Source organism: Sinocyclocheilus grahami, unplaced genomic scaffold (genome assembly GCF_001515645.1).
Source record: "Sinocyclocheilus grahami isolate Dianchi unplaced genomic scaffold, SAMN03320097.WGS_v1.1 scaffold800.1, whole genome shotgun sequence".
In the NCBI taxonomy this organism is placed as follows: Eukaryota; Metazoa; Chordata; class Actinopteri; order Cypriniformes; family Cyprinidae; genus Sinocyclocheilus; species Sinocyclocheilus grahami.
Window position 1 is genome coordinate 480117 of NW_015505979.1, and position 26470 is coordinate 506586.

At 38.1% G+C, this 26470-nt stretch overlaps 1 protein-coding gene across 1 annotated transcript in view; it reads right to left on the reverse strand.

The window, feature by feature from the left end:
• The window catches only part of LOC107561952 (cadherin-20-like), a 59625-nt gene extending 37783 nt beyond the window's left edge, over positions 1 to 21842 (reverse strand). Inside the window, exons 1-4 of the mRNA XM_016246501.1 lie at positions 21750 to 21842; positions 19181 to 19518; positions 3793 to 4087; positions 2341 to 2460 (exon numbers count right to left, since the gene is read on the reverse strand). Of these exons, the coding sequence (XP_016101987.1) occupies positions 2341 to 2460; positions 3793 to 4087; positions 19181 to 19387 (622 nt within the window). The 5' untranslated portion in view covers positions 19388 to 19518; positions 21750 to 21842. The remainder of the gene's footprint in view (positions 1 to 2340; positions 2461 to 3792; positions 4088 to 19180; positions 19519 to 21749) is intronic.
• Positions 21843 to 26470: the final 4628 nt, after the last annotated feature.

Consider the following 26470-nt stretch of genomic DNA (forward strand, 5'->3'; position numbering starts at 1 on the left):
CAGCTCAAATCAAGTTCAAGACATTGATGCTTGCATATAGAATAGCCACAGGCTCAGCACCCGCCTACTTCCACTCGCTACTACAAATCTACATCCCCTCCCGAAGTCTGAGATCCGCTAGTGAGCGACGCCTCGTGGTACCATCACAGAGAGGCTCAAAATCACTTTCCAGAACATTCTCGCTCACCACTCCTGGCTGGTTGAATGATCTTCCCACCCCTATCCTGAATGCTGAATCCCTGTCAATTTTCAAGCGACAGCTGAAAACTCATCTCTTTCGAAGCTACTTGACTTCATCATAAAAAAAAAAAATTCTCTCTCTTTATTTATTCCTTCTCTTTCTAGCTTGTACTGATTTGAACAATGTCTAAGAACTTGGTATTACAACCACTTCGTGCGTCTGTTTGCCTCTTTATGAAGAATCGCTTTATGTATCCCCCAATTGTAAGTCGCTTTGGATTAAAGCGTCTGCTAAATGACTAAATGTAAATGTAAATGCAATACCTGAAAGTTGACAAAGAGAACCCAATCAAACAAATGAGATGAAAATAAATACTTTGTCATTTGTTTACTCAGGAAAATGATCTAATATTAAATATCTGTGAGTGTCAAAAGTATGTGAATATGTAGGATTAGCAGTTAATTCGAAGGTAAAATTAGAGTCCATCTGTTCAGAGGTGTTTTCAATCAATGGGATGACTATCAGGGGTCAGTGTGTACCCTGTTTTATTTAAAGAACAGGAATCTATCAAAGTCTGATCATGTTTGTGGAAATTAATCATGACATGAGATCTCAAAGGAAAAAGAGTTGTTGTTCCTCATCAGGCTGGAAAAGTTTATAAAACAATCTCTAAAGAGTGCATGCTTATTCCAGTGCTCAAATGGAAGACATTCAAGACCATTGTTGAGACGATTCAAGATTGGTAAGTCTTTCTTTAGATGCTCTTTCCTTGGTTCACTAGTTTGCTCCAGTTAGGGATGGGCAAAGGAAGCCTCATGAAGCACTGAGGTTTTCCTCTGATTGTTCCGGGAAAAGATTCAAAGCTTTAAGAGGGTCAAAAACATAGCCATCTAGTCGTTAGTAAAAAATAAAATAGCCAAAAGCTTAAAAAACGTTTCCGAAAGAGAAGCACATGGGGAAAAACAAAGCAGAGGTCATGTGCTACATAAGTTTTGCCATGACCCTGCCACAAAATGTTTCAAACCAAAAGACAAGGGGTCTCATTTATAAAACTCAATGTATAAAAGTTTTCAGATTTTTAAAACCATGCGTATGCCAGAACCTGCGCAAAAATCCCTTTATAAGTCCCACTCAGGGGAAGATTGTGCGTACGTGCATCTCCACCCCGACGACTCCCCGAAATCACCATATATGAAGCTTACAATGCCTAGTTTTACTATGCATAACCTCATCTGCATATCATTTCCATGCACATTCCATCTATGTGACACCACGTTTAACTTTTATTTTTTTAAAAGTTGTATCCTTCAAATACAGTGGTATTTTTCATAATGTTGTGGAGATGCCTTCACACGACATCAACACCTCCATTCAGATGTGGTTGTACAGTAAGCTATCATTAGACCTATTCAAGCTGAACAATGGACCGTTTGACCACTGAATCCAGCAGTCGTCTGCCATAATATCGAAGTAAGTGCGAATTATTGATCATTGTTCTCACTAAAAATATTTTCTCATAACATGAGATCTGCGGTTAAGTTTAAAGATGAATTACTGTGCACCTAAAGCACTCCTCACTTAAAAATAAGTCTACATTTATTTCATTTTTGTTTAACTTCTGCTTAATGACTTTGTAATTTCAGTGTTCATTTACATTAATGTGTGGAATATTTTATGTAAATGTGAATATCAAAATGAAAACAGAGTTTAAAAGCATTGTTTACTTCATTACTTTTCTCACTCCAGGAAAAATAGTGAATATGCATGGTCTAGAATGTCCTTACTGTGCATACATATTTATGGTGTTCATTTTTTATAAATCCAAATATGTGTGCTAAAAATTGCGTACGCATATTTCTAAGCCCATTTTGTGCATACACAACATTTATAAATTAGACCCCAGCTGTCTAGATTTTTGAAACAGGTGTCCTAGCAGAGTAACCACAGGTCTAGTTTATCACATCAATATGGGCATGTTTCACAATACTTCATTGTAACACAGGGTCTTCATTTTCATTATTATACTGTGTTTGCGATTTCCTTTATTTAACATAAATGTAATTTAGTTTTATATTTGGCACCTAATGCACTGAGATTCAGATAATTTTATGTGTGCCTGTTTATAGCATATAGGTCATTGTTAAGCATAAGATTTGCACCTGTTTTGGGTTCCACTGAGAAGTAGGGCTCCCCTTCCAGGATGGAATAGATGAGTTTAGCATTGTTCCCAAACATAGGGTCATCAGCATCTGTGGCTGTCACCTGGATAACTGTGGTTCCTGTAAAGAGAGAGAATGGTAAATGAGCAAACGCTGGTTTATTCACACACATTGAACGTGTTACTCTCCTGGAATCTGCCATTGTATGTCTGTTTCTTATTTATGTCCTTCAGTGATTCTTTTCTTTAATAATTCCATTTAGTGTCACTACAATTGCTCCTAGCTGTCTTCTGTCCTGTCTCTTCTTTGCTGCTGTGACGAGTGGGGCTGCCTTTTGTATATTTTTGGGACTGTTATTAGTTTAAAATATGTTGTTTACCTCTGTTGGCCCCTATTAAAAGCATATTATTGAAACTAAAATGAACTAAACCTAAAGTTCACTAAAGATTCAAAAGCTAAGGGTACCTTTTGTCCATAAAAAAACAACAAAAACAAAAAACACCTGATCATATTGACAGACAGTATCTCAGTGCAAGTTAACAGCATATTCTTGATTACAGCACAAATTCATTTTGAATTTGAATTTCTTTTCTCTTTCTTTTCTTCTTTACAGTTTAAAATACAAACAATAATGTGTTGAATAAGCACTATTTTGAAAACACTTATAACATTTACTACATTTTACTATTACAGCTGTTGATGATTAACTAATAATTAGAAATATTGATTATATTTGCAACTTATTCCATTGCATTAAAATTGCATTTTTAGTACAGTGATCCTGTTGTATCTTTCCTGCCTGTCACTTTACTAACATGTCAGTGGGTGATGTTGAAGAACATGAAGGCAAGGAGGTGACAGTGAAGAAATAGGTGCAGATCTGTGTCTGTGCTGATGTACAGTATTTATCTCTATTAGATTAAAAAAAGACCCGGAAGTAGAAAACAAATAATTTTAGCAGTTCTGTTTTAATAAAAGCTATTTTTGGACCAACAAGGAATTTTTGAGCTCTAAAACGCACAGTATATTTTAATAGTACAATGACTTTGTGTCAAAAGATCAGGGACATTTATATTTCTCAAATAATTTTTCTTACAAGTGCCGCACCATAACCCTGATTTTTTTTATTTAAAAAATAAATTATATGAATAAATAAATTTAATTTTGTGTTGTCAACTGTGTTGCAATGGGCCATTTTCTATATCAGCATAAATGCTAACCAATTTTTTTTGGTGGAACTATTTCTCTATTCGTTGTGTATTGAAAAAAAACTGAATTATCTAGGATGTTATTGGATTTTCCACAATTCTATTCATATGTCAAATGTCAAACAAGCTTTCTGTGAATATTTGGTTGTGAGTCCTGAACAAATATAAAGAACAGTAACTCAAATTATTTTGTTGTCTTTTTTTTTTAGTATTTGTCAAAAATATATAAAAGAGGTCAACACACCTGTGGGACACATCTCTGGGATGCTGGATACATAGGGCTCATTAATGAATTCTGGAGGGTTGTCATTGATGTCCTGGACTTTAATGATGAACTCAGATTCAGGTTCAACAGGCTGCTTGGAGCTGCGGTTAATGGCCTGGGCTTGTAGAATGTAGAAGGGTTTCAGCTCACGGTCCAGACGTTGTGATAAGTAAATGTCACCTGTGTACTCATCAATTTTGAAGATTTCACTGGCTCCTTCACCTGAGAGGATGTACTTGATAGTAAAGTCCCCTGTGTCGTAATCTGATTTCAGCTAAATGAAAATAAACAGGATTTATGGCAAAAATACCAGCAAAATGAATAAAAATGCCTCAGAATGCAAAATGTTGGCAAATATGGCCTGTTATGAATTTTAGTTCAGTTTATGTGCAGATTCAAAATGTTAATACCATTTAACCCTCTGGTGCTCTTCTATAATTTTTGACTGAAATATTTTACTTTTTGTTTTTAGATTTTTTTTTTACTTCAGTATGAAACTTGCTCAAGGTTTTGGCACTTGCTATGTAAACACGCATAAACACAAAATTCAAGAGTTTTATTATCATATGTGCTAATACAATTAAATTCTTTGTTTACTCCTCACGAGTGTGACAGGGTAGAAGAGGAACAAACATAACTTACTAGAACAATAGAAATAACAAAAGAAATAGAGAATATACAGTAAAGTATAAACCAGAAAGAATAGTATAATAAATATCAATAGCATTAAAAGTAAATAAATAACAGAAAAAGAAAAAGAGAACCTGTAAGCAAATTAGAAAAACAATTGACAATAAACATTCTTCACAGTATAATGATGCAGTGCAAGTGACAATGTTAAAGTGTCAAGTGCTGATAAATCGTCAGTGTAAAGTCTAGTGTTAAAATTGTTCATGATTATCAGTCTAATGCATTATGAGGTGTGTTTGATGGTCCAGCAGGTAAAGTGCAGAGTACCATTGAACAGGCTGATTTTATCCTGATGATACAGGTGGAATTATCAGTGGGTTTTGACTATTTATCAGTCTAATGGCGTGGGGATATAAACTGTTCTGGAGTCTGGATGTTCTGGCCGCAGTGCTCCGGTACCACTTGCCAGACTTCATGAGGGTGAAAAAATTGTGGATGGGATGGGTGGTGTCCTTGATGAATGTTGCAAGCTCATTTGAGGATCCTTTTATTGTAGATGTCCTGCAGTGAGTGGAGATCTGTCCCTGTGGTTTTCCGGGCCAGCTTTATCACCCTTTGTAGTGCCTTTCTGTCATGTGTTGTGCTGTTGCCAAACCACAAAGCAATGCAGCAAGTTAGCACACTCTCCACAGTGCATCTGTTGAAATTATGGAGTATTTGTGGTGACATGCCAAACTTTCTTAGCCACCTAAGTACACTCTTTGATTGGCCTTCCGTACTAATTTTTCTGTGTTCTCTGTCCACTTGAGGTCCTCACAGATCTACTGGTTAGGAAGCTCAGTATCCAGTTACAGAGTGCATAAGGCAGGTACAGGTTATGCAGCTTGTTTATAGTTTATGGAGTTTATTGTTTCTGATATAGCTGTCTTTATTTTCTAGGTAAGTAAGAATTTTGCGAAGGGCAAATGAAAAAACACAAAAAAATAAAATCATGGTGATGATTTGAAAAGGTTACATGGTCCTGAAAAATAAACACTTTGTAATCCTCATGGTCAAAAATGACTATATTGGAAATTAATGGGAGACTAATGAAATTATATATTAGGTAATAATTTTGACAATGAAATATGTTGGGTTATGATTTTCAATGTAATCAGACACAACATTTTTTATTAACATTACACTATTTAGACATTATTGATCACATAGCCCAACCCCTAGCCCTAAACCTAACCATTTGTCAATTTAAAAGACTGATACACCTGCAGCCACAGTTTATTTAAAAAGTATTAATACTCCAAGTCTTCCAAGGCCAAATGATTGATTTGTTTGAGCAACAGACACAATCTCAGCCTCCATCATCCGACTTGCAACACATTCAAAAATTGCCGCCAGAAGCAGGGTTACATCAGCGTTGGTTATGAAATGCCATTGGCTCTTGTGTGTCTCGTGACCGATTGCGCCATGCTAAAGTTTGGTAGTGGTAGCTTAAAGTTCTTTTGAATGAGATATGACTGCTTTAATGGAGCAGGATAATTTTCAGCTATTAAATCAATGTGCTTCACACTGTTCTTTATATCTTTTTGGAATAACTACCGGTAATTGTATTTTGATTTGCCTGTTATGCATTTTATATTGCTGAAAAGTGGGTAGGTTTAGGGTCGGGGTGGAGTGGAGTTAGGTGCTCTAAAATATCTATGAATGTTTAAATGTATATAAAATCTCAGACCCTCTCATTCTCCCAGAACCAGGAATCCACAGATGGTACATTGGATGGTTCCCTGGACCACAGAAACAGTGGAGGTTGGAATGAATGGTCTGATTTCTTTGGAGTCTGATTCTGTCAGGAGAGCATCCTGGCAGAGGGATCTCAGAGGCACTGGCTCGAGTCTCCACAGGTGTTCACTCACTCTGACTCAAAATTGTCTTTGAATACAGGCTGCTGGGGAAGCACTGCTCAGACTCCGGTGGTGGAAGCATCAACTTCAACAATGAAGTGCTTAGATGGATCAGGATGTGTCAGGAGCGGTGCACTGGTAAATGCCAGCTTCAATTGCTTGAAGGCATTGTCTGCCTTGATTGTCCAGGACAGAGACATTGGTGTAACCGTAATGGTGGAACCGAGGAAATAAAATTTATCTGCCTCGAGGAACAGATGGTACTCACATAGCTTCTTCAGGACCTCTGTAACATGATAGCAATGTTCGGCCAAACTCCGAGAGTAGATGAGGATGTCATCGATGTAGACCAGCACAAACCTGTGGAGAAACTCCCGGAGCACCTTTTGCAGGAAGTCCTGAAATATACAGCACGACGCAATACTTATAGTGGCCTGTAAGGGTCACAAAAGCTGTTTTCCAGTCACCCCCCTTGCGTATCCAGATGAGGTTGTATGTGCTATGGCGGTCCAGTTTTGTGAAGATGGAAGAGCTGTGAAGGTATTCTAGGGCTGCTAGGATGAAAAGAAGGAATAATGGAACTTAATGGTGATCTTGTTCATTTCTCATTAATCGATGCATGGCCTCAAGCCTCCGACCTTTTTATTAAAAAAGAAACTGGAAGTAGCAGGGGAGGTTGATGGCCTAGTGTAACCTCGCTGAAGCCCCTCCTGAATGTACTCTTTCATGTCCTTCTGCTTGGGTAAGGAGAGTGGATATATTTTTACCTCGAGGCACAGGTTCACCAGAAATGAGGTGAGCTGGTTGGCAGTGTGAGGATGGGAGCTGACCCTGGGTGGTCTCCATACACCCCTGCATACGATGGGAGACATAGATGGCAAGTTGGATGAATCTCTCTAGTCCCATGCTGTCATCGTATGCAGCGAGATGCAGCTTGAGTCAAGGAGATAGTCTCTGATGGAAAGAATTTAGCAAGGCACACTCATTCCAACCACTGGCAGCAGCTAGCATACAAAACCTCATAGCATAATCATTAATGGACATTTTACCTTGGCACTGATAACGCCTTACTGATGGACAAATCACCATGGGGTTTTCCAAACACTTCTCTGAAATAAGCAACAAAGCTGTCCAGCAATTGACAGGACTTGTCTGCTGCTGTATTGTTTCCACTCATTTCAGAGATTTTCTTTCTGTTACCAATGAGATGATAAAATAAATCTTAGCTCTCTCCATAGGGAAGCAATGAGGCTGCATCTCAAGGGCCAGCAAACATTTTAGCAGGAATCCGTTGCACTCCTCCGTCGAAGCAGAATAGTTTGCCAGGTTCGCCATGAGAATCATTGTGTAGACAGGCAAGGGAGAAACAACCGATGCAGCGATTGGTGTGGGGGTGACAAGTTTGGTGAGGACACAGCAAAGAGAAAATACAATATCCATGAATGGAACAACTATTAAGTGCAGGGGCGGATCTAGAAAATTATTATTAGGGTGGCAAAGAGGTGGCATGAGGTCTATGAGGGGTGGCAAAAGCAAAGCAAGCCCCCATGCATAGTTTTTTGGGGATTTATGGTCTGACATACACAGTTGTGTTCACAAATATTGTATTACCATTAAGTAATCATCTATACTGTTTAAAATGAAAAATAAATAACATTTCAATATCCATCATGGCACCAAGTCAATAAAACTTCAACAGGTTATAAATGCTTCTGAGCTTGTATCACTAAATAAGACATGCGGTTCTATTAAAATTACATAGGCTACTTAGATGGTATAATAACGTTTAGTGCAAGTTTAAGAGCAACAAAAACTTTTGAATTTCCTAACATTAGAAAGAAATACAATAATATTAAACCACTGAAACTATTTGATTTTCGGTTATTAACAGAGTTGTGAATGTCTCTAATCACCCAGAACAAACTATCAACCATATACTCTAGCAACACCCCAGCAACTGCATAACAAAAGCCTAGCAACCACCTAGGAACACTTTAGCAAACATCTAGAACATCTAACTGACCAAACCATTTACGTTTTTTAAACAAGACTTTGAGACAAGCCAGCATAAATTTGTCTTTCAAACTTTTCAATCTAGTTATTACAGTTCTTACAGATTTTTTTCAACTGCTTACACACATTTTCAAAATTCTGCCTCTTTTTTTCAAAGCTTTACACACAAATCCAAGAATTGCACACACAAAGTGCAAGATGCCTCACATCTCTTGCAGAATTAAGCACTATATTCAAAATATCACAAACACATCTCAAAATCAAACATTTGCAAACACCTATGCAATAATATTCATTTCTGTTAGATTTTGGTGTGTTACATAGAGAATTGTGTGTTGTGTTTTGCAAAAAGGGTTTTATGAAATTGGGCCGAGTCAAAGGCCGAGAATTAGCTAATGGTTTTGCAGCTTTGGTGTGTGGTTCTGATGTTTTGAGTGTCTGCTTTCAGAAATTGTGTGACAAGTAAAGATGTTGTGTGTAAGCATTTGAAAAAAACTGTAAATGCTTACAATTCAAATACAGAGATGTCTTTCCTGCCCAGTGAACAAAACAAACTCTTACTAGGATTCAGGAATTATTTTTGCAGTTCAATGTCTATTAAAGTATACATAAATTAAATTAGAGATACAGATGTATAATTCAGTAATTAACTTTTGGGGGAAAAATTATTTTCATTTTACTACTGTAAAGTAATCTTGCAGTAAGGCAAGGCAAGGCAAGGCAAGTTTATTTATATAGCACATTTCATACACAATGGTAATTCAAAGTGCTTTACATAAAATAAAATAAAATAATAATAAAAAAAATGATCACAACAATAAAAATGATTGAAATGATTTAAAAATTGATTTAAGAGGTTTAAAATTAATTTAAACGGTTAAAAAAGAAAATGATTATACATAAAATATAGTGCAATCAGTTCGGACATTGCACGGTGCTCATTCAATAAATGCACAGCTAAACAGATGAGTTTTGAGACTGCATTTAAATGTGACTAATGTTTTAGCACATCTGATCTCTTCTGGAAGCTGATTCCAACTGCGGGAACTAAGGTCTGTCTCCAGAATCAAACCAAGATTCCTGACTTGATTTTTAGTTGTTAGACACCTAAAGTCAAGGTATGCATTCACCTTGAGAACTTTATCTTTGTTTCCAAATGCAATGACTTCTGTTTTTTCCTTGTTTAACTGAAGAAAGTTCTGGCACATCCAACTGTTAATTTCATCAATGCATTGGCAGAGGGAGTCAATGGGGCTGTAGTCATTTGGCTATATGGCAATATAAATCTGGGTATCATCAGCATAGCTGTGATAGGCAATTTGGTTCTTTCTCATTATTTGACTTGATGGGAGCATATACAGGCTAAACAAGAGCGGTGCAAGAATTGAGCCTTGTGGGAATCCGCATGTCATGGACGTTCACTTAGACTTGTGCTCTCCTATACTCACATAATAACCTCTCCCTTCTAAGTATGACCATTTGATTACCATCCCAGAAAGCCCAACCCAGTTTTCCAGTCTCTCTAGTAGTATGTTACGATTGACAGTGTCAAATGCAGCACTGAGATCTTGTAGTACCAGCACTGATATTTTGCCAGAACTAGAATTTAAGCTAATATAATTTATTATCTTAATGAGCGCTGTCTCTGTACTGTGATGTGGTCGGAAACCAGATTGAAAATTGTCCAGGTATCCATTTGAGTTTAAGTAGTTGTTCAGCTGAATAAAGACTACCTTTTTAATAATCTTGCCTATAAAAGGAAGATTTGATATTAGTCTATAGTTGCTCCATATGGTGTTATCAAGATTGCTGTTTTTCAGAAGGGGTTTAACAGCTGCAGTTTTCAGGGAGTTTGGAAAAGTCCCAGAAATAAGTGAGGCATTCACCACTTCTAAGAGATCTGCTTCTAAACAGTTAAGCACCCTTTTGAAAAAATATGTGGGAAGTGTGTCAAGATAGCAGGTTGACGATTTAAGGTGCTGTACTATTTCTTCCAAAATTTTGCTATCAATTTCTTTAAAAGCAGACATAGTACCTTCTTTTTGATATGGCGGTCGAATCTGTCTGACCTCTGCAAAATTTGGGGATGTGCTAATTGCCTTCCTGATATTATTGATCTTCTCAGAAAAGAAAGAAGCAAACTCATTGCATTTACTGTCGGAGAGCATTTCACTGGCAATCTGACTTGGGGGGGTTTGTCAGTCTCTCAACAGTAGCAAAAAGAGTGCGAGTGTTGTTTAAGTTACTGTTTATAAGGTTTGAGAAGAAAGTCTGTCTAGCTGTGGCTAGTTTCACATTAAAAGCATGAAGGCTGTCTTTATAGATGCTATAGTGAATTTCAAGTTTCGTCTTCCGCCATATCCGCTCAGCTTTTCTGTATTGTCTTTTCATACTCTGTACTGCTGTTGATTTTCTCCAAACTGATTTATGTCTGCCAGTCTTCTTGCTGACTTTCACAGGAGCAATGTCATCAGTAACATTTTTAACTTTTGAGTTAAAGGAATCAAGGAGAAGATCAACAGAGTCTGCAGAAATGCTTGGTGTTAGAGATATAAGCTCCATTAATAGGACACTAGCGTTTTCGTTAATGCGTCTCTTTCTGACAGAGACAGATCTAGATTCAGTCTGTGATCGGAGCTGTGTTTTTGTTGCGTCTCGCAGGTTTCACAATAATGGACATGGAAAGTTGACGTATACGTAAAGCGATTGAAAGAAACGGAAAGGAGGACTAAGAATCTCCAACGACAACTGGCAGTGCTACATTTGCTACAAGTGCCTGCACTTCAGCATCCGTCCATCTATCGCTGTTCTCCATACTTGCGAAATAAGCTGACACAATGTTTACTGTATGTTTACATGGTGTTTTAAATCATGGTGGGTGAGGGTGTATTCATACGCATTTGGCCAATCAATGTCTACTTACGTCACGATTAGTACCAGTTGTGCTGGTTAGACCCTGCTCCGGAGTAGGATCTAATTTGGTTCTCGAAAAAGGCAGTCAGTGGTAGCAGAGATCAATATATCAAAGAAAATACAGAAGGGATCAGATAATGCTATGTCCTTAATAACAATGGATGAAAAGTTTAGACCTCTACTGATGATTAAATTTAGAGTATGTCCACGATTGTGTACGGGTCCATGCACATGCTGAATCAGGTCAAAAGTGTTTAAAACAGTTATAATTTATTTTTTGTTTTCTGCATTATCTATGTGAATATTAAAATCCCCTGCAATAGCAAAACAGTCAAACTAATAATTGAAATAATTGATAGCATTTCTGTGAACTCTTCATCAAAGGCTGGATAGTATTTTGGAGGCCTGTAAATAATGATAAACAGAATGCGTGGAGCACCTTTCAACTCAATCCCTAGATATTCAAAAGACAAGTACTGACCAAATAACATTTGCTTGCATTGATAGACATATTTAAATAGAGCAGCTACACCGCCACCTCTCCTAACAGTCCTGCATACACTCATGAAAGTAAAGTTAGGAGGGGCTGTTTCATTGAGGAGGCTGTTTCATTTTTTAGTTGATATCTGGGGGCTTGCAGCAAAAGAGTGGGAGAGTTTGATCCCAGCATAAACCAGTTCCTCCATTTTCTGTGAGAAGCTTAGAAGCGGAGATGCTGGAGAGAGGGATAATGTGTCTGGTGAGCGGGGCTGTGGTTCTGGTGTTTCCGGTTGCTGAAATATGTTGTCCTGGCTTCCCTGGCTGTTTTCCAGAAAGTCGTCCTTGGGTGCTGAGTCTTGGAGCTGTTCTGATACTTCACAGTCTGTCTGTGATGAGCTCTGTGGGCAGGGCTCAGCTGGGATGGTGTCCATTAGCAGTGCTTGTTCTGGCTGCATGGTGTTATCAGTGTCCTTGTGGGATGTGTCAACCACATGATGACTCGGAAGCTGATATGAAGTCCTGTCATCACTCATACTCTGTCCAAGTGTGTGTGTGCCATTCAGGTTGAGTAGTTTGGTTAGCACACTATTGAAGGATGACTGAGGGAGAAGTAGATATTGTCCTTTAGCACTCTTGCACCAAGTTTGTTTGGGTGGAGGCCATCCAGTTTAAACAGTTGACTATGGCCCCAGAAAAGATTGAAGTTGTCGATGAAATTGACTCCTTTTAAACTGCAAATTCTTTGTAGCCATATGTTCAGCCCAAGCAAACATGAAAACATATTAGTTCCCCTTGCTGGGAGTGGTCCACTGATGAATGACTGAACTTTAATTCTTCAAAGTGTTTCAAAGAGTTCACTGAAGTCTTTCTTAAGGAATTCTGGCTGCTCTTTCTGAATATCATTCTTCCCCACATGGAGGATGATTCGATTTGCAGACTTGTCCTTCATTAGAATTTTCCAAAGTTCCTTGTTCACATCATAAACGGTTGCTTGAGGAATGCAGCATGTTGTTGTATTTCTGCTACTGATGTTTCTGATAATGGAGTCGCCCATTATCAGAGTCCTGGGCTCGGCTGCGCTCTGAGCTGAATGCCGCTGTCTGCTCGACCTGGAGTGCCTGTTAGTAGTGATGTTAGCTGCTGGCTGATCCGATCCATGTTTAATCACATTTGGGGATTCCTCACCCACATTCATCAATCCTTTGTAGAAGTTAGCAGCAGTTCATGCAGCAAGTAGATTCAACAGGAGGCATTTTCTTTCTCTTCTGTTTGAATGTGGGCAGCTGTGCTTTCCCGTCTACGAATGTAAGCTGCTGGCAGTGGGAGGCAAAGTCTTATTTTTTGTGGTATTATTCCAGTCCCAAAGAGTTTTTATTTTTAGTGTTTGTGCCAAAAATGTGTTGTTTGAGCACCGTGTTGATCTTCTGAAGTAAAAATCTTTGAAAAATCTGAGAAAAGCACAGAAATAGGGAGCAAAGCGCAGAGCAGCAAGCAAGATCGTCCGAATGGTAGGGAAGCTGGAAGCAGTAGACGAAAAGCCCTAGAAAAGTTAAAATACCAAATAATTGGATGAACTTGGCATGCACCACAATACAGTACACTAAAAATAAAATTAAAAAAGTAAATTTAGCATTCTCTGCACATTTGGCCAAATTTCATTACAGTATACAGTACTATAGCAGTTTCTTGGTCTCCTGACAGAAGACTATATCTCTAGGCAGTCATTTCTCAGTTCTTCAAAAATGCAGTACACATAAAAAATGATTACAAATAAAATTTGACAGTCACACACTTAAAGGTGTACAACATGTGCTACAGTTTACTGTACATACAGAATAGTGAAATTTCCATTATCTAATGTACTGGTACTGTACTGTAATTATACTGTATGTGTAAGTATAAAACCCCTGTAGATCACGATTGACTCAGCTGTCTCCACTCTCCGTTGTTAGGATGCAGAGATTTCTGATTGGTGTGTCATCAGTTTTTAGGCTACTCATTGTTAAAATTTTTAAGAAATGTGTCTTTGAATTAAAGTTTTTTTGGGGGGCGGGGGGTGCCAACTAAAATCAGTTATAATAACAATCGAGAAAACTGCAATACAACTAGATTTTTACCTAACTCTGCTATTCGTTCCCGTGATCAGCATCTTCTTTTTGATTTCATGTTATTGTTATGGCTTATATTTACATTTACATTTAGTCATTTTGCAGACGCTTTTATCCAAAGCGACTTACAATTGGGGAATACATAAAGCGACAGGAAGTGCTTGTAATACCAAGTTTCAAGACATTGTTCAAATAAGTACAAGCTAGAAAGAGAAGGAATAAATAAAACCGTACTGCATTCTGAATCATTTGTAGAGGTTTGATTGTGCTTGATGGAAGTCCAGCCAGAAGAGCATTGTCGTAGTCCAGCCTAGAAATGACAAGGGCCTGGACAAGAAGTTGTGCAGCATGCTCCGTTAGACAGGGCCTGATCTTTCTGAAGTTGTGCAATGCAAACCTGCAAGATCGAGCGGTCTTTGCAATGTGGTCTTTGAAGGTCAGCTGGTCATCAAAGGTTACACCAAGATTTCTGACCGAAGTTGATGGGGTAATTGTAGAAGAACCTAGCTCGATGGAGAAATCATACTGAAGAGTTGGAGTGGCAGGGAAGACAAGAAGCTCAGTCTTTGCCAGGTTGAGCTGTAGGTGATATTCTTTCATCCATGCCGAGATGTCTGCCAGGAAGCCCGAGATCCGTGCAGCTACCATTGGATCATCTGGTTGAAATGAAAGATAGAGCTGTGTGTCATCAGCATAGCAATGGTACGAGAAGCCATGTGCCTGTATGATGGGACCCAGTGATGTTAGGGTTAGGGTTAGGTCCAAGAACTGATCCCTGAGGAACCCCAGTGACAAGTTGATGTGCTTTGGATACCTCCCCTCCCCAAGCCACCCTGAAAGACCTACCAGTGAGATAGGATTCAAACCAGCGAAGAGGAATCCCTTTGATGCCCAGTGAAGAGAGGGCAGACAGGACGATCTGATGATTGACAGTGTCAAAAGCAGCAGATAGATCCAGCAGGATAAGAACTGATGATTTGGAATCAGCTTTTGCAATCCGCAAGGCTTCCATGACTGAGAGTAGCTCAGTCTCAGTTGAATGGCCACTCCTGAAACCTGACTGGTTAACATCCAGTTTGTTGTTCTGAGAAAGAAACAATGATATCTGGTTGAAAACAACTCTTTCGAGGGTTTTCGCTATGAATGGAAGGAGAGAGACAGGTCTGTAGCTATCTGTAAGTGAAGTGTTGAATATAGGTTTTTTTGAGCAGTGGGGTTACCCGAGACTGCTTGAATGCAGTGGGGAAGGTGCCTGTGAGGAGAGATGTGTTGATGATATGTGTGAGTGGTGGTAAAAGTGTAAATGGTAGGAGAAGCCATGTGCCTGTATGATGGGACCCAGTGATGTTGTGTATATGGAGAAGAGGAGGGGTCCAAGAACTGATCCCTGAGGAACCCCAGTGACAAGTTGATGTGCTTTGGATACCTCCCCTCCCCAAGACACCCTGAAAGACCTACCAGTGAGATAGGATTCAAACCAGCGAAGAGGAATCCCTTTGATGCCCAGTGAAGAGAGGGCAGACAGGACGATCTGATGATTGACAGTGTCAAAAGCAGCAGATAGATCCAGCAGGATAAGAACTGATGATTTGGAATCAGCTTTTGCAATCCGCAAGGCTTCCATGACTGAGAGTAGCTCAGTCTCAGTTGAATGGCCACTCCTGAAACCTGACTGGTTAACATCCAGTTTGTTGTTCTGAGAAAGAAACAATGATATCTGGTTGAAAACAACTCTTTCGAGGGTTTTCGCTATGAATGGAAGGAGAGAGACAGGTCTGTAGCTATCTGTAAGTGAAGTGTTTTATGTAGAGTTTTTTTCATCCATGATGAAAGCGGAGCGAGCTGTTGGAGAGTTGGATCTCCAAAAAATTACGCGATGAATCTGACATCAGGATGAGATTAGATTTCTCAGAGGACTTCTGAGTTACCTGAAAAGCAGTAATTATCTGATTCACGAACAAACGTAAAAACAATTAGTTAGTGAACTGTGCCGCGCTTTGTGGTTTTGACTCAAAAAGAACCGGTTCATAAGAGTAATTTGTTAATGAAGCCGACTACACTGGCATGCTGCGTGCGAGTGCAACCATTTATTAAAAGACGTGTTTGTGCCATTATTTTGCATTACGCTGTCATCGCCGCGGTTGAAAAGTAGCACATGAAACAGTGTTTACATTTATATGTTATTCTGTGATAATTCTGGGGTGGCAGGTGGGGTTGCACAGCTTTTTCTTAGGGTGGCAGTTGCCACCCCGGTAGATCCGCCCCGAGTAGGTGAACTTATGTTCGTAAAAACAATTAGTTAGTGAACTGTGCCGCGCTTTGTGGTTTTGACTCAAAAAGAACCGGTTCATAAGAGTAATTTGTTAATGAAGCCGACTACACTGGCATGCTGCGTGCGAGTGCAACCATTTATTAAAAGACGTGTTTGTGCCATTATTTTGCATTACGCTGTCATCGCCGCGGTTGAAAAGTAGCACATGAAACAGTGTTTACATTTATATGTTATTCTGTGATAATTCTGGGGTGGCAGGTGGGGTTGCACAGCTTTTTCTTAGGGTGGCAGTTGCCACCCCGGTAGATCCGCCCCGAGTAGGTGAACTTATGTTTGTTGCTATTGTGTTGGTCTGGTCTTCTGTCAGGAAAACACCGACTTAGAGGAAACTGGTATGTAAACTTAATAGTCATTTTTCCACTGTCGGGCCAGTGCAGGCCAGGGTTAACAATGAGCGAGGTGGAGCTATTAGCCTCGGCTATAAAGTGGCGAGTCCAAAAACATGCTGTGTTTTCCACTTGTAGACCAGGGGTGTATTCCAGAAAGCGGGTTTTGTTGGAAACTCAGAGTATGTTAACCCCAGAAAAGGGAAACTCAGAGTTTTTGGTTCCAATAAAAGACAAAATTAAACCTCTCAGTAAGCAACTTACTCTGTGAACCTAACCTGGGTTGCATTACCCAAAAGCATCGTTAGCTAACTATGGTCGTTAGTTCCATAGGATTTAGGATCCTGTAGATGAGGAGGCTGCATTAATTCATAGGGAGTTACATTTACATCAGGAGAGGATTTGGTTTTCTTTTATTTATTTATTTTTGCCATATCCACGTGCATATTTATTTGAGCGGTATTGTCACGAATCCAGTCTATGAACTTCCATTCACTCACCACCAGAGGTCACGCTCTCACTACATTGACTCTCACACCACACAGACTGCTACATGTCACTCCGGACTACAGTTTCCATCATCCATTGCACTGATTACACACACACAGCTGAATGCACTGATTACACACACACAGCTGAATGCACTGATTACACACACACAGCTGAATGCACTGATTACACACACACAGCTGAATGCACTGATTACACACACACAGCTGAATGCACTGATTACACACACACAGCTGAATGCACTGATTACACACACACAGCTGAATCCAATCAGACACGCTTTATAAGCCCTGGACTTCCTCCTTCAGCTCGCTGTGTATTGTATGTGCATATCGCTAGTCAGTGAAAGCGACATTACGGAGCCACACAGCTTTTTCTTAGGGTGGCAGTTGCCACCCCGGTAGATCCGCCCCGAGTAGGTGAACTTATGTTTGTTGCTATTGTGTTGGTCTGGTCTTCTGTCAGGAAAACACCGACTTAGAGGAAACTGGTATGTAAACTTAATAGTCATTTTTCCACTGTCGGGCCAGTGCAGGCCAGGGTTAACAATGAGCGAGGTGGAGCTATTAGCCTCGGCTATAAAGTGGCGAGTCCAAAAACATGCTGTGTTTTCCACTTGTAGACCAGGGGTGTATTCCAGAAAGCGGGTTTTGTTGGAAACTCAGAGTATGTTAACCCCAGAAAAGGGAAACTCAGAGTTTTTGGTTCCAATAAAAGACAAAATTAAACCTCTCAGTAAGCAACTTACTCTGTGAACCTAACCTGGGTTGCATTACCCAAAAGCATCGTTAGCTAACTATGGTCGTTAGTTCCATAGGATTTAGGATCCTGTAGATGAGGAGGCTGCATTAATTCATAGGGAGTTACATTTACATCAGGAGAGGATTTGGTTTTCTTTTATTTATTTATTTTTGCCATATCCACGTGCATATTTATTTGAGCGGTATTGTCACGAATCCAGTCTATGAACTTCCATTCACTCACCACCAGAGGTCACGCTCTCACTACATTGACTCTCACACCACACAGACTGCTACATGTCACTCCGGACTACAGTTTCCATCATCCATTGCACTGATTACACACACACAGCTGAATGCACTGATTACACACACACAGCTGAATCCAATCAGACACGCTTTATAAGCCCTGGACTTCCTCCTTCAGCTCGCTGTGTATTGTATGTGCATATCGCTAGTCAGTGAAAGCGACGTTACGGAGCCATTTCGTTAGTCATTGTTTATTTCCAAGCCCTAGTCTTAGTCTAGTTTTGCCTTGCCTGGTTTCCGGTCCTTTGACTATTGCTCGTGCTTACAGCCATACCACCCAAACGAACTTGACAGAACCTGAAGTTTGGTCCTTACATGAAGACGTAAAGGCTTCAGTATCTATATATTTTATTTACCAATGATTTACATTAAAAACAGTAATTTATTCATTTGTGTCAGCATGCTAAATCAAACTGATATTTCTCATTATTTCACATAACATGAGAACATTTACAGCTGCTCAGTTTATTTGTGATGACTAGAATGCACAAAATAACTCTATTAGGGCTTTTAAGTCCAAATGCAAACACGATAGAAAAATGTTTGTAAACCCTTGGATGTGTATGTCAAATCTCTTTAAAAAGATTGAGCATTTATATGTATTTTCCACGATGCACAGAAAAGTAGCACATTCATTGCTTAGGTAGTCCTAATTGTAGACCAGACAAAAGAAAATTGTGTGTGTTGCAGGATTTTATCAAGGGTGGCAGATGGGATAATTGATGTTGGGGTAAGAATTTCAGAGAAGGTGAACAGTGAGATTAAGTGAAGGTGGAGCCCGGTGGTTCCGTGACAGCGAGGAGCATCAGAGGATTAATCTTAGTTTGGTTTACTATATAAAACGATATAAAATTGGTTAAAACATTGCAATTATTTCAGTAAAGAATGTAAGCAAACATTTTTCCCCAAATTCACGCAATAATAATATAAATTATCATTTCAATATTTTATAATTGCAACTTTATATCCAAAAATACTAAAAGTAGTATTTCTTCTTCTTATTATTATTATTGATGTTAAATAAAATAGCTGTCACTGTCAGTCTGACACAGAATTTATTAAGGAGCACCCCACCCATTTGTGAATCAATGTTTCATTCCAATTATACCTGACCAATCTTTCTTGGTGTTGGATCTTCTTCTTCAACAAATATCTGGCTCCAAATCCAGCCTCGTCTCACTCTCAGATGGGACCCGCGAGAGATTTTACTTGACCGGAGCTCATGCTGTTTTTTTGAGATTATAAAGTCACCCCCTAGCCAGCCAGGCATGATGGAGATCATGAGAAGCACATGAAGAGCAGAACAGTTGTCCATTGTTGAGAAGTTCTTTGAATCAGTATTTCACTGAATGTTATGGCTAGATGTCATGTTGATGATGCAAAGGGAGGACACAGACTCAAATAGCATGTGTGCCAAAACTCCATTAGAAGGAAATGATGACTCTTCTGTTATTGAGAAACAGGAAGTATATTGTTAGAGTAATTTATAAGGTTGTGGTTAAAGTGAATATAATTTTTCAATAGACTGAACTTTTGGAGTCAATCTGGGGCACACATAACCAATTAGAGTGGGAATTCTTGCTAATCATAAAACCAGGTTTAATCTGTTTTTATTTTCTGTACTGACTTTCAGGAGCAATATCTAACCCTAACAGATTTGAACATATTTAAAATTTGTATAATGTGATAGACAGAGTTCATAATACTTTCGCTGGCAGTCATAACTATTCTCAACTAAAATGCTTAACCAAAAATGCAAAGGGCAGACCTTTTTTGTGCATGGATAAATCATTTATAAAAAACACTGCAATATTCTATTAAAAGATGTGGTTAAAGTGAATATAATTTTTCAATAGACTGAACTTTTGGAGTCAATCTGGGGCACACATAACCAATTAGAGTGGGAATTCTTGCTAATCATAAAACCAGGTTTAATCTGTTTTTATTTTCTGTACTGACTTTCAGGAGCAATATCTAACCCTAACAGATTTGAACATATTTAAGTTAGTTATTTCCTAACTGAAATAACGTCTTAGAATATCTTTTTGGCAGATAAATGTAACAGTAACAATAGCTTATCACTAGTATCTCAGTCAACCTGCAATATTTACCAAAAATGTAACTTAAATTTTGCAAATCAAATGTCAAAGGCAAGCCTCCAAGGTTAACAAAAAACACAACACAGCGACATACTGGTGAGAAAATAAGAGGCTGTTTTTCTTTAAATTTATGTAAATCGAGGTGAGGCTATATATAAATATAATCACAATTTAAATTAACAGTTTTTTATTTAATATTTTTTAAATAAACATGCATTTGTGATTAAATGCTAAATTAACAAATACTAATTTGGGATTACTATTTGTCATATTTTATGTGTGCTTCTTTAAAGGTACTTTACTCTGGAGTTGTTTAATAAAAAACCATGATGACAAGACATAAAATAAGCCTTTCAGAGTCAAATACATTCTACTGGTTAATGTTGAACCATAGCATTATTTTGACTTCCTGCACACCTTTTCATCACTCTTTTTACAAATCTAAAATGCTTTACCCAGTCAGCTAGCTCTATTGAAAATAGATATACATATATATCTCAAACATGTGTTTAAAATTGGGTATATTTTAATGTTTAGTATTTTAAATGTGTATTTCTAATACTGCACACAACTTTTTTGAAAAGACTGCGAAGACACAACTGAATATTTTCAAAGGTTATCCCATCCTACAGTCAAATCTTCAGCACATTTTAATTAGTCATTATGGGATTCATGTTGTGATGTGTTGTTTACTGTTATGCATCATGGTAATGAAACCCTGTGTTTTTGAATTGTAACTATATTTAAAGTTAAGAAAAGACATTTATTCATGTAAAACTGTTTTAAAGATAATATGAGCAAAAGTTAAAATGTTGTTTAAGTACACTAAGAAGTTTTGAATAACTTTGTTTTTAAATATTTAGAAAATAAATAAGCCTTTCAGAGTCAAATACATTCTACTGGTTAATGTTGAACCATAGCATTATTTTGACTTCCTGCACACCTTTTCATCACTCTTTTTACAAATCTAAAATGCTTTACGCAGTCAGCTAGCTCTATTGAAAATAGATATACATATATATCTCAAACATGTGTTTAAAATTGGGTATATTTTAATGTTTAGTATTTTAAATGTGTATTTCTAATACTGCACACAACTTTTTTGAAAAGACTGCGAAGACACAACTGAATATTTTCAAAGGTTATCCCATCCTACAGTCAAATCTTCAGCACATTTTAATTAGTCATTATGGGATTCATGTTGTGATGTGTTGTTTACTGTTATGCATCATGGTAATGAAACCCTGTGTTTTTGAATTGTAACTATATTTAAAGTTAAGAAAAGACATTTATTCATGTAAAACTGTTTTAAAGATAATATGAGCAAAAGTTAAAATGTTGTTTAAGTACACTAAGAAGTTTTGAATAACTTTGTTTTTAAATATTTAGAAAATGTTTATTTAATTAAATATTACTGACAAGCTAACCAAAAATATGTATCTAATTTATTCTGATTTTTAGTACAAGTATGATTTTAAAATCTGTTAAGGAGGTTAGTCACACATACAATCCAAATATTTGTCAATATGTAATGGTAATGTTTTTGAACAAAGTGTCAAGTATAAAAAAAGAGCTCACCTGTATCTCTGAACAATATCAGCAACTCTCTCAAAATCACCATCAGGCTTTCCTCAGTTGTTTATTAACACAATTTAGATCTGTTAACTGGTCACAAACTGCAGTTCTAATGTTTACAGCTCTCAAAATGTCCCTTCGTCCCTCCAATGACCACCTCCCATTTCTCCCCCATTTGTCTTTTTTCCTCATACATTCTGGAGGAGAGCAAACAGTGCTTTTATTGTCAGAGCACAGTGACACACACATCATTCTTCTTCATGCAAACAGCCTAGACCAGTGGCTGCACATCTCAAACCTCTGTTTCCAACAATACAGCATTTATTAGCTTTATCCCACTGCAGGCCTGCAGTACATTCATCTGAGTGTGAACTGTTCCAGAGACTGAAAGGAAGAATGTTTCTGACATTTAAATGCCCCATGAGCCCCTTTTTCCTTATTAACCCACAGGCATTATGACACCACGTTCAAAAACAGGAACATATATATATATATATATAAAAAAAAAGAAATAAGTTAAACAACTGATAACCAAAATAACCTGCCTGATTTATCTCAAATGCTCTGTGTCCCCATAAATACAAATGAACTAGACAAAATGACTAGCAACATGGGCACTATATTCTCTAATACATTAGAAGCTGTTGCCCCCATCAAATTAAAAAAGGTTAGAGAAAAATGTACAGTGCCATGGTACAACAGTAATACCCTCTCTCTCTAAAAAGAAACTCGTAGTCTTGAGTGCAAATGGAGAAAAACGAACTTTGACATTTTTAGAATTGTGTGGAAAAACAGTATGTCCAGCTATAGACAGGCTCTAAAAGCTGCCAGGGCTGAGCATATCCTCAAACTCATAGAAAATAACCAAAACAATCCAAGGTTTTTATTTAGAACAGTGGCTAGATTAACAAATGACCAGACGCCACCCGATCTAAATATTCCCTCACAGTTTAATAGTAATGACTTTATGAATCTATTCACTGATAAAATGCATAACATCAGAAATACAATAGCAAATGTAGATTCTACAGCGTATAATACTTCAGCTTCATTCATCGCACCAAAAGATAAACTGCAGTGCTTTACAGCTATAGGACAGGAAGAGCTAAATAAACTTATCACTGCATCTAAACCAACAACATGCCTGTTAGATCCTGTACCCACTAAATTACTGAAAGAGTTGATGCCTGTAGCAGAAAAAAACGCTTCTCAATATTATTAACTCATCGTTATCTTTAGGTCACATCCCAAAACCATTCAAGCTGGTGGTTATTAAGCCTCTTATTAAGAAACCACAACTAGATCCTAGTGAACTGGCAAATTAAAGACCCATTTCAAATTTTCCGTTAATGTCTACATTTTTAGAAAAAGTTGTGTCTGCTCAATTGTGCTCCTTCCTGCAAAAAAAGATCTCTATGAAGAATTTCAGTCAGGTTTCAGGCCCCACCAAAGCACAAAAACTGCACTTGTTAAAATTACAAATTACTTGCTTTTTGCGTCAGACCAAGGCTGCATCTCATTGCTAGTTTTACTTGATCTTAGTGCTGCTGTGTTCTCAAAACTCTTGCAATTTGATAATACCTAGAATATAAAAAATCAACTGCGGGTGGCAGATCCTTCTCCTATTTAGCGCCCAAACTCTGGAATAACCTACCTAACATTGTTCGGGAGGCAGACACACTCTGTCAGTTTAAATCTATATTAACACATAACACACTAACACATTTATAATACTCAAATTCGTTTAAGGATTTTTAGGCTGCATTAATTAGGACAACCGGAACCAGGAACACTTCCCATAACACCCGATGTACTTGCTACATTGTTAGAAGAATGGCATCTACGCTAATATTAGTCTGTTTCTCTCTTATTCCGAGGTCACCGTAACCACCAGATCCAGTCTGTATCCAGATCAGATGGTCACTGCAGTCACCTGGATCCAGTACGTATCCAGACCAGATGGTGGATCAGCACCTAGAGAGGACTTCTACAGCCCTGGATGTCAGCGGAGATCAGAACAACTAGATGAGCCCCAGAGACAGATCCCCAGTGAGGACCTTGTCTCCTAGACAGCCACTGGAACAAGACCACAGGAACCAGTGGAGTCCTCTGCACAATGTGACATTGCTGCAGCCTGGAATTGAACTGCTGGTTTCGTTCGGCCAGAAGAGAACTGGTCCCCGTCTGAGCCTGGTTTCTCCCAAGGTTTTTTCTCCATTCTGTCACCGATGGAGTTTTGGTTCCTTGCAGCTGTCACCTCTGGCTTGCTTAGTTGGGGACGCTTAATTTCCAGCGATATCGTCGACTTGATTGCACAGACACTAATTAAACTGAACTGAGCTGGATGATGACATCACTGAATTCAATGATGAACTGCCTTTAACTGAAATTTGAGTGTTTACTATTGTCATTTTGCCTTATTGACACAATATTGTCCTAATTAATGCTGTTCAGTTGCTTTGACACAATCTGTATTGTTAAAAGCGCTATATAAATAAAGGTGACTTGACTTGACTTGATAGAATGGTAAAATACGGGACAATCCTGGGATAAATGGTTTGACAGGTATGCCTCTCACACCGTTGCTATGTGACAGGAGTGGTAATCAGGAACCCCTAGTGGCGCAATAAGGAAATCCTGCAGAGGCTGAGCATCCTTCATGCACTTCGAAGGGTCCTTTGTGCACTTCGGAGGCATGGCCTTTAAAATGCACACTCTTCACATTGGGACACAGCTGCTGTCTTTGCACTTGACTACATATATGACATATTTCCTGTATTTGGTCGAAGTGTTCAAGTGTGCAGGAAGACCACAAGTGTGTGTAGAACTTTTCATTACCTGATGGGACACAATTATAGTGTTGTAAAAATGCTAGTGTTTACAGAGCTTTATTTTTATTTTCAATACTCAATATTTCAAAATCAGTTTCTAAATGTCTTTTCATTAGTCCCTATAACAGATGACAATTTAATTTTGTGGTGCTTCTAATTAAGTGATAAAAAGCAGTTGCAAATGTTAAACAAAATAAATAGAACCACTTCACATTTGCACCAATAAAAAGTGCAACTCTTTGTTTTATTACCAAATTATATGTAATATCTAATTATTATTATTTAACATACATTGGAAAGGTTTCCATGACCTCTCGCAAGATCTCAGCAAAAAGTCTCACGATTTATTTCCAGAACAGGATGCATGATGGGATACACTAAGCCTCAAATACCACTCCAGATTTAGGGTGCTTCTCAATATCCCTCCTCGTTTCCTTGTTCCTCCATCCTATGACCCGGAAACTGATCGAGCTCAGCCATCCTGAAGGACATCTCAATTCTCTTATTGCACCGTGAGGAGGCGAGGATCGAGGAGTGAGTATCCTCTCCACAGGTGTATCCTTTGCGTAAGTGATTTTCATTGAAAAACCTGATGCACGTATAAATTCTCCTCCCCCTTCACATCTGTTGTAATAATATTAATTTATATTTTACCTTTGCAGTTTAGAGACATACAATATGTGCAGAGCGGGGGTCCCTGGGACTGGAATTGAGAACCACTGATTTAAACCCTTGATATTCAACCTTCTCTTAAATGTTGTCCAAATTAGACAAACTGAGTTTGATCAACAAAGTTTTTTTTAATGCAAGTTATGCCAAGTAATTATGTACTGAAAATATCATTTTTAAAATGTCATTGTCAACATTTTTAAAGGGGACATCGAATGGAAAATTCCCTTTTTACATGGCGTTTGAATATACAGTAAATGTGTCTTAGCAGTGTGTGTACACAACCACCCTACAATGATAAAAATCCATTCATTCAATTTTTTAATCCCCCAAAAACCTAAACCATCTCAATTATCAAACATTTTGATTTTCTGAGCAATATGACATTGTACTGCTCAGGCTCCGCCCATGACCACTGACTGATTGTATTAACATATCTCGGCCCTCAGCCAGTTGTATGCTGCCCATCATTTCCTCCATGCTCAAGCAGCTGCAGCGACAACAAAGTCTTGTTAGCAATGCAGGGGTTTTGTAGTTGGATATGCCATTGTTGCGCACAAGGTGTTTGTCACAGCTCCAAACTTATTTGTTAATTAATGATGTCATCAGCGACTAGTCGACTTCGACTCGACTTTCATCACAAAAGTTGACTTAAAAAAATCAGAAGTCATTTAACTCCTATGGTGTACTGTTGTGTCCCACCCATGTTCTTTGCAATTGTAGCATATTGTATATATGGCTGTTTTTTCCCTTCTGAGCCTGTTAGGGGAATTCTCCTTTGGTCTTTGTCTCCTTTTGTTTATGGCTTTGTCCCTTTTGTATAAATGTCCTCTTACATTTGTGTGTTGTATTACTGCAGTATAAATTGCATTGTCTTAACTACTTGTTCCTTTTTGTCTTTAGATTAGTTTCGTTAATGGGTATGTAAATATGTGCAGTTGTGGTCTTTTCATACTACTTTAGTGCTCTTTGGTTAAGATTAAATTTTTGTAAGTATTCATGTAGTATTTATTTATTTATTTATTTATTTATTTATATATATATATATATATATATATATATCACTGTGCTGTTATCACCTTTGTTTCTGCCTTTTGAGTTTTAGAGGTTGTTTCCATACAGTTTGTTCAAGCCTCTTGTTTCATTGGTATGTTTCTCCCCCTCCCCATTGTTTGGTTTATTAACTTTCACTTGTGTCCCTTTTAATTGTAAGTAGTTTTTTTT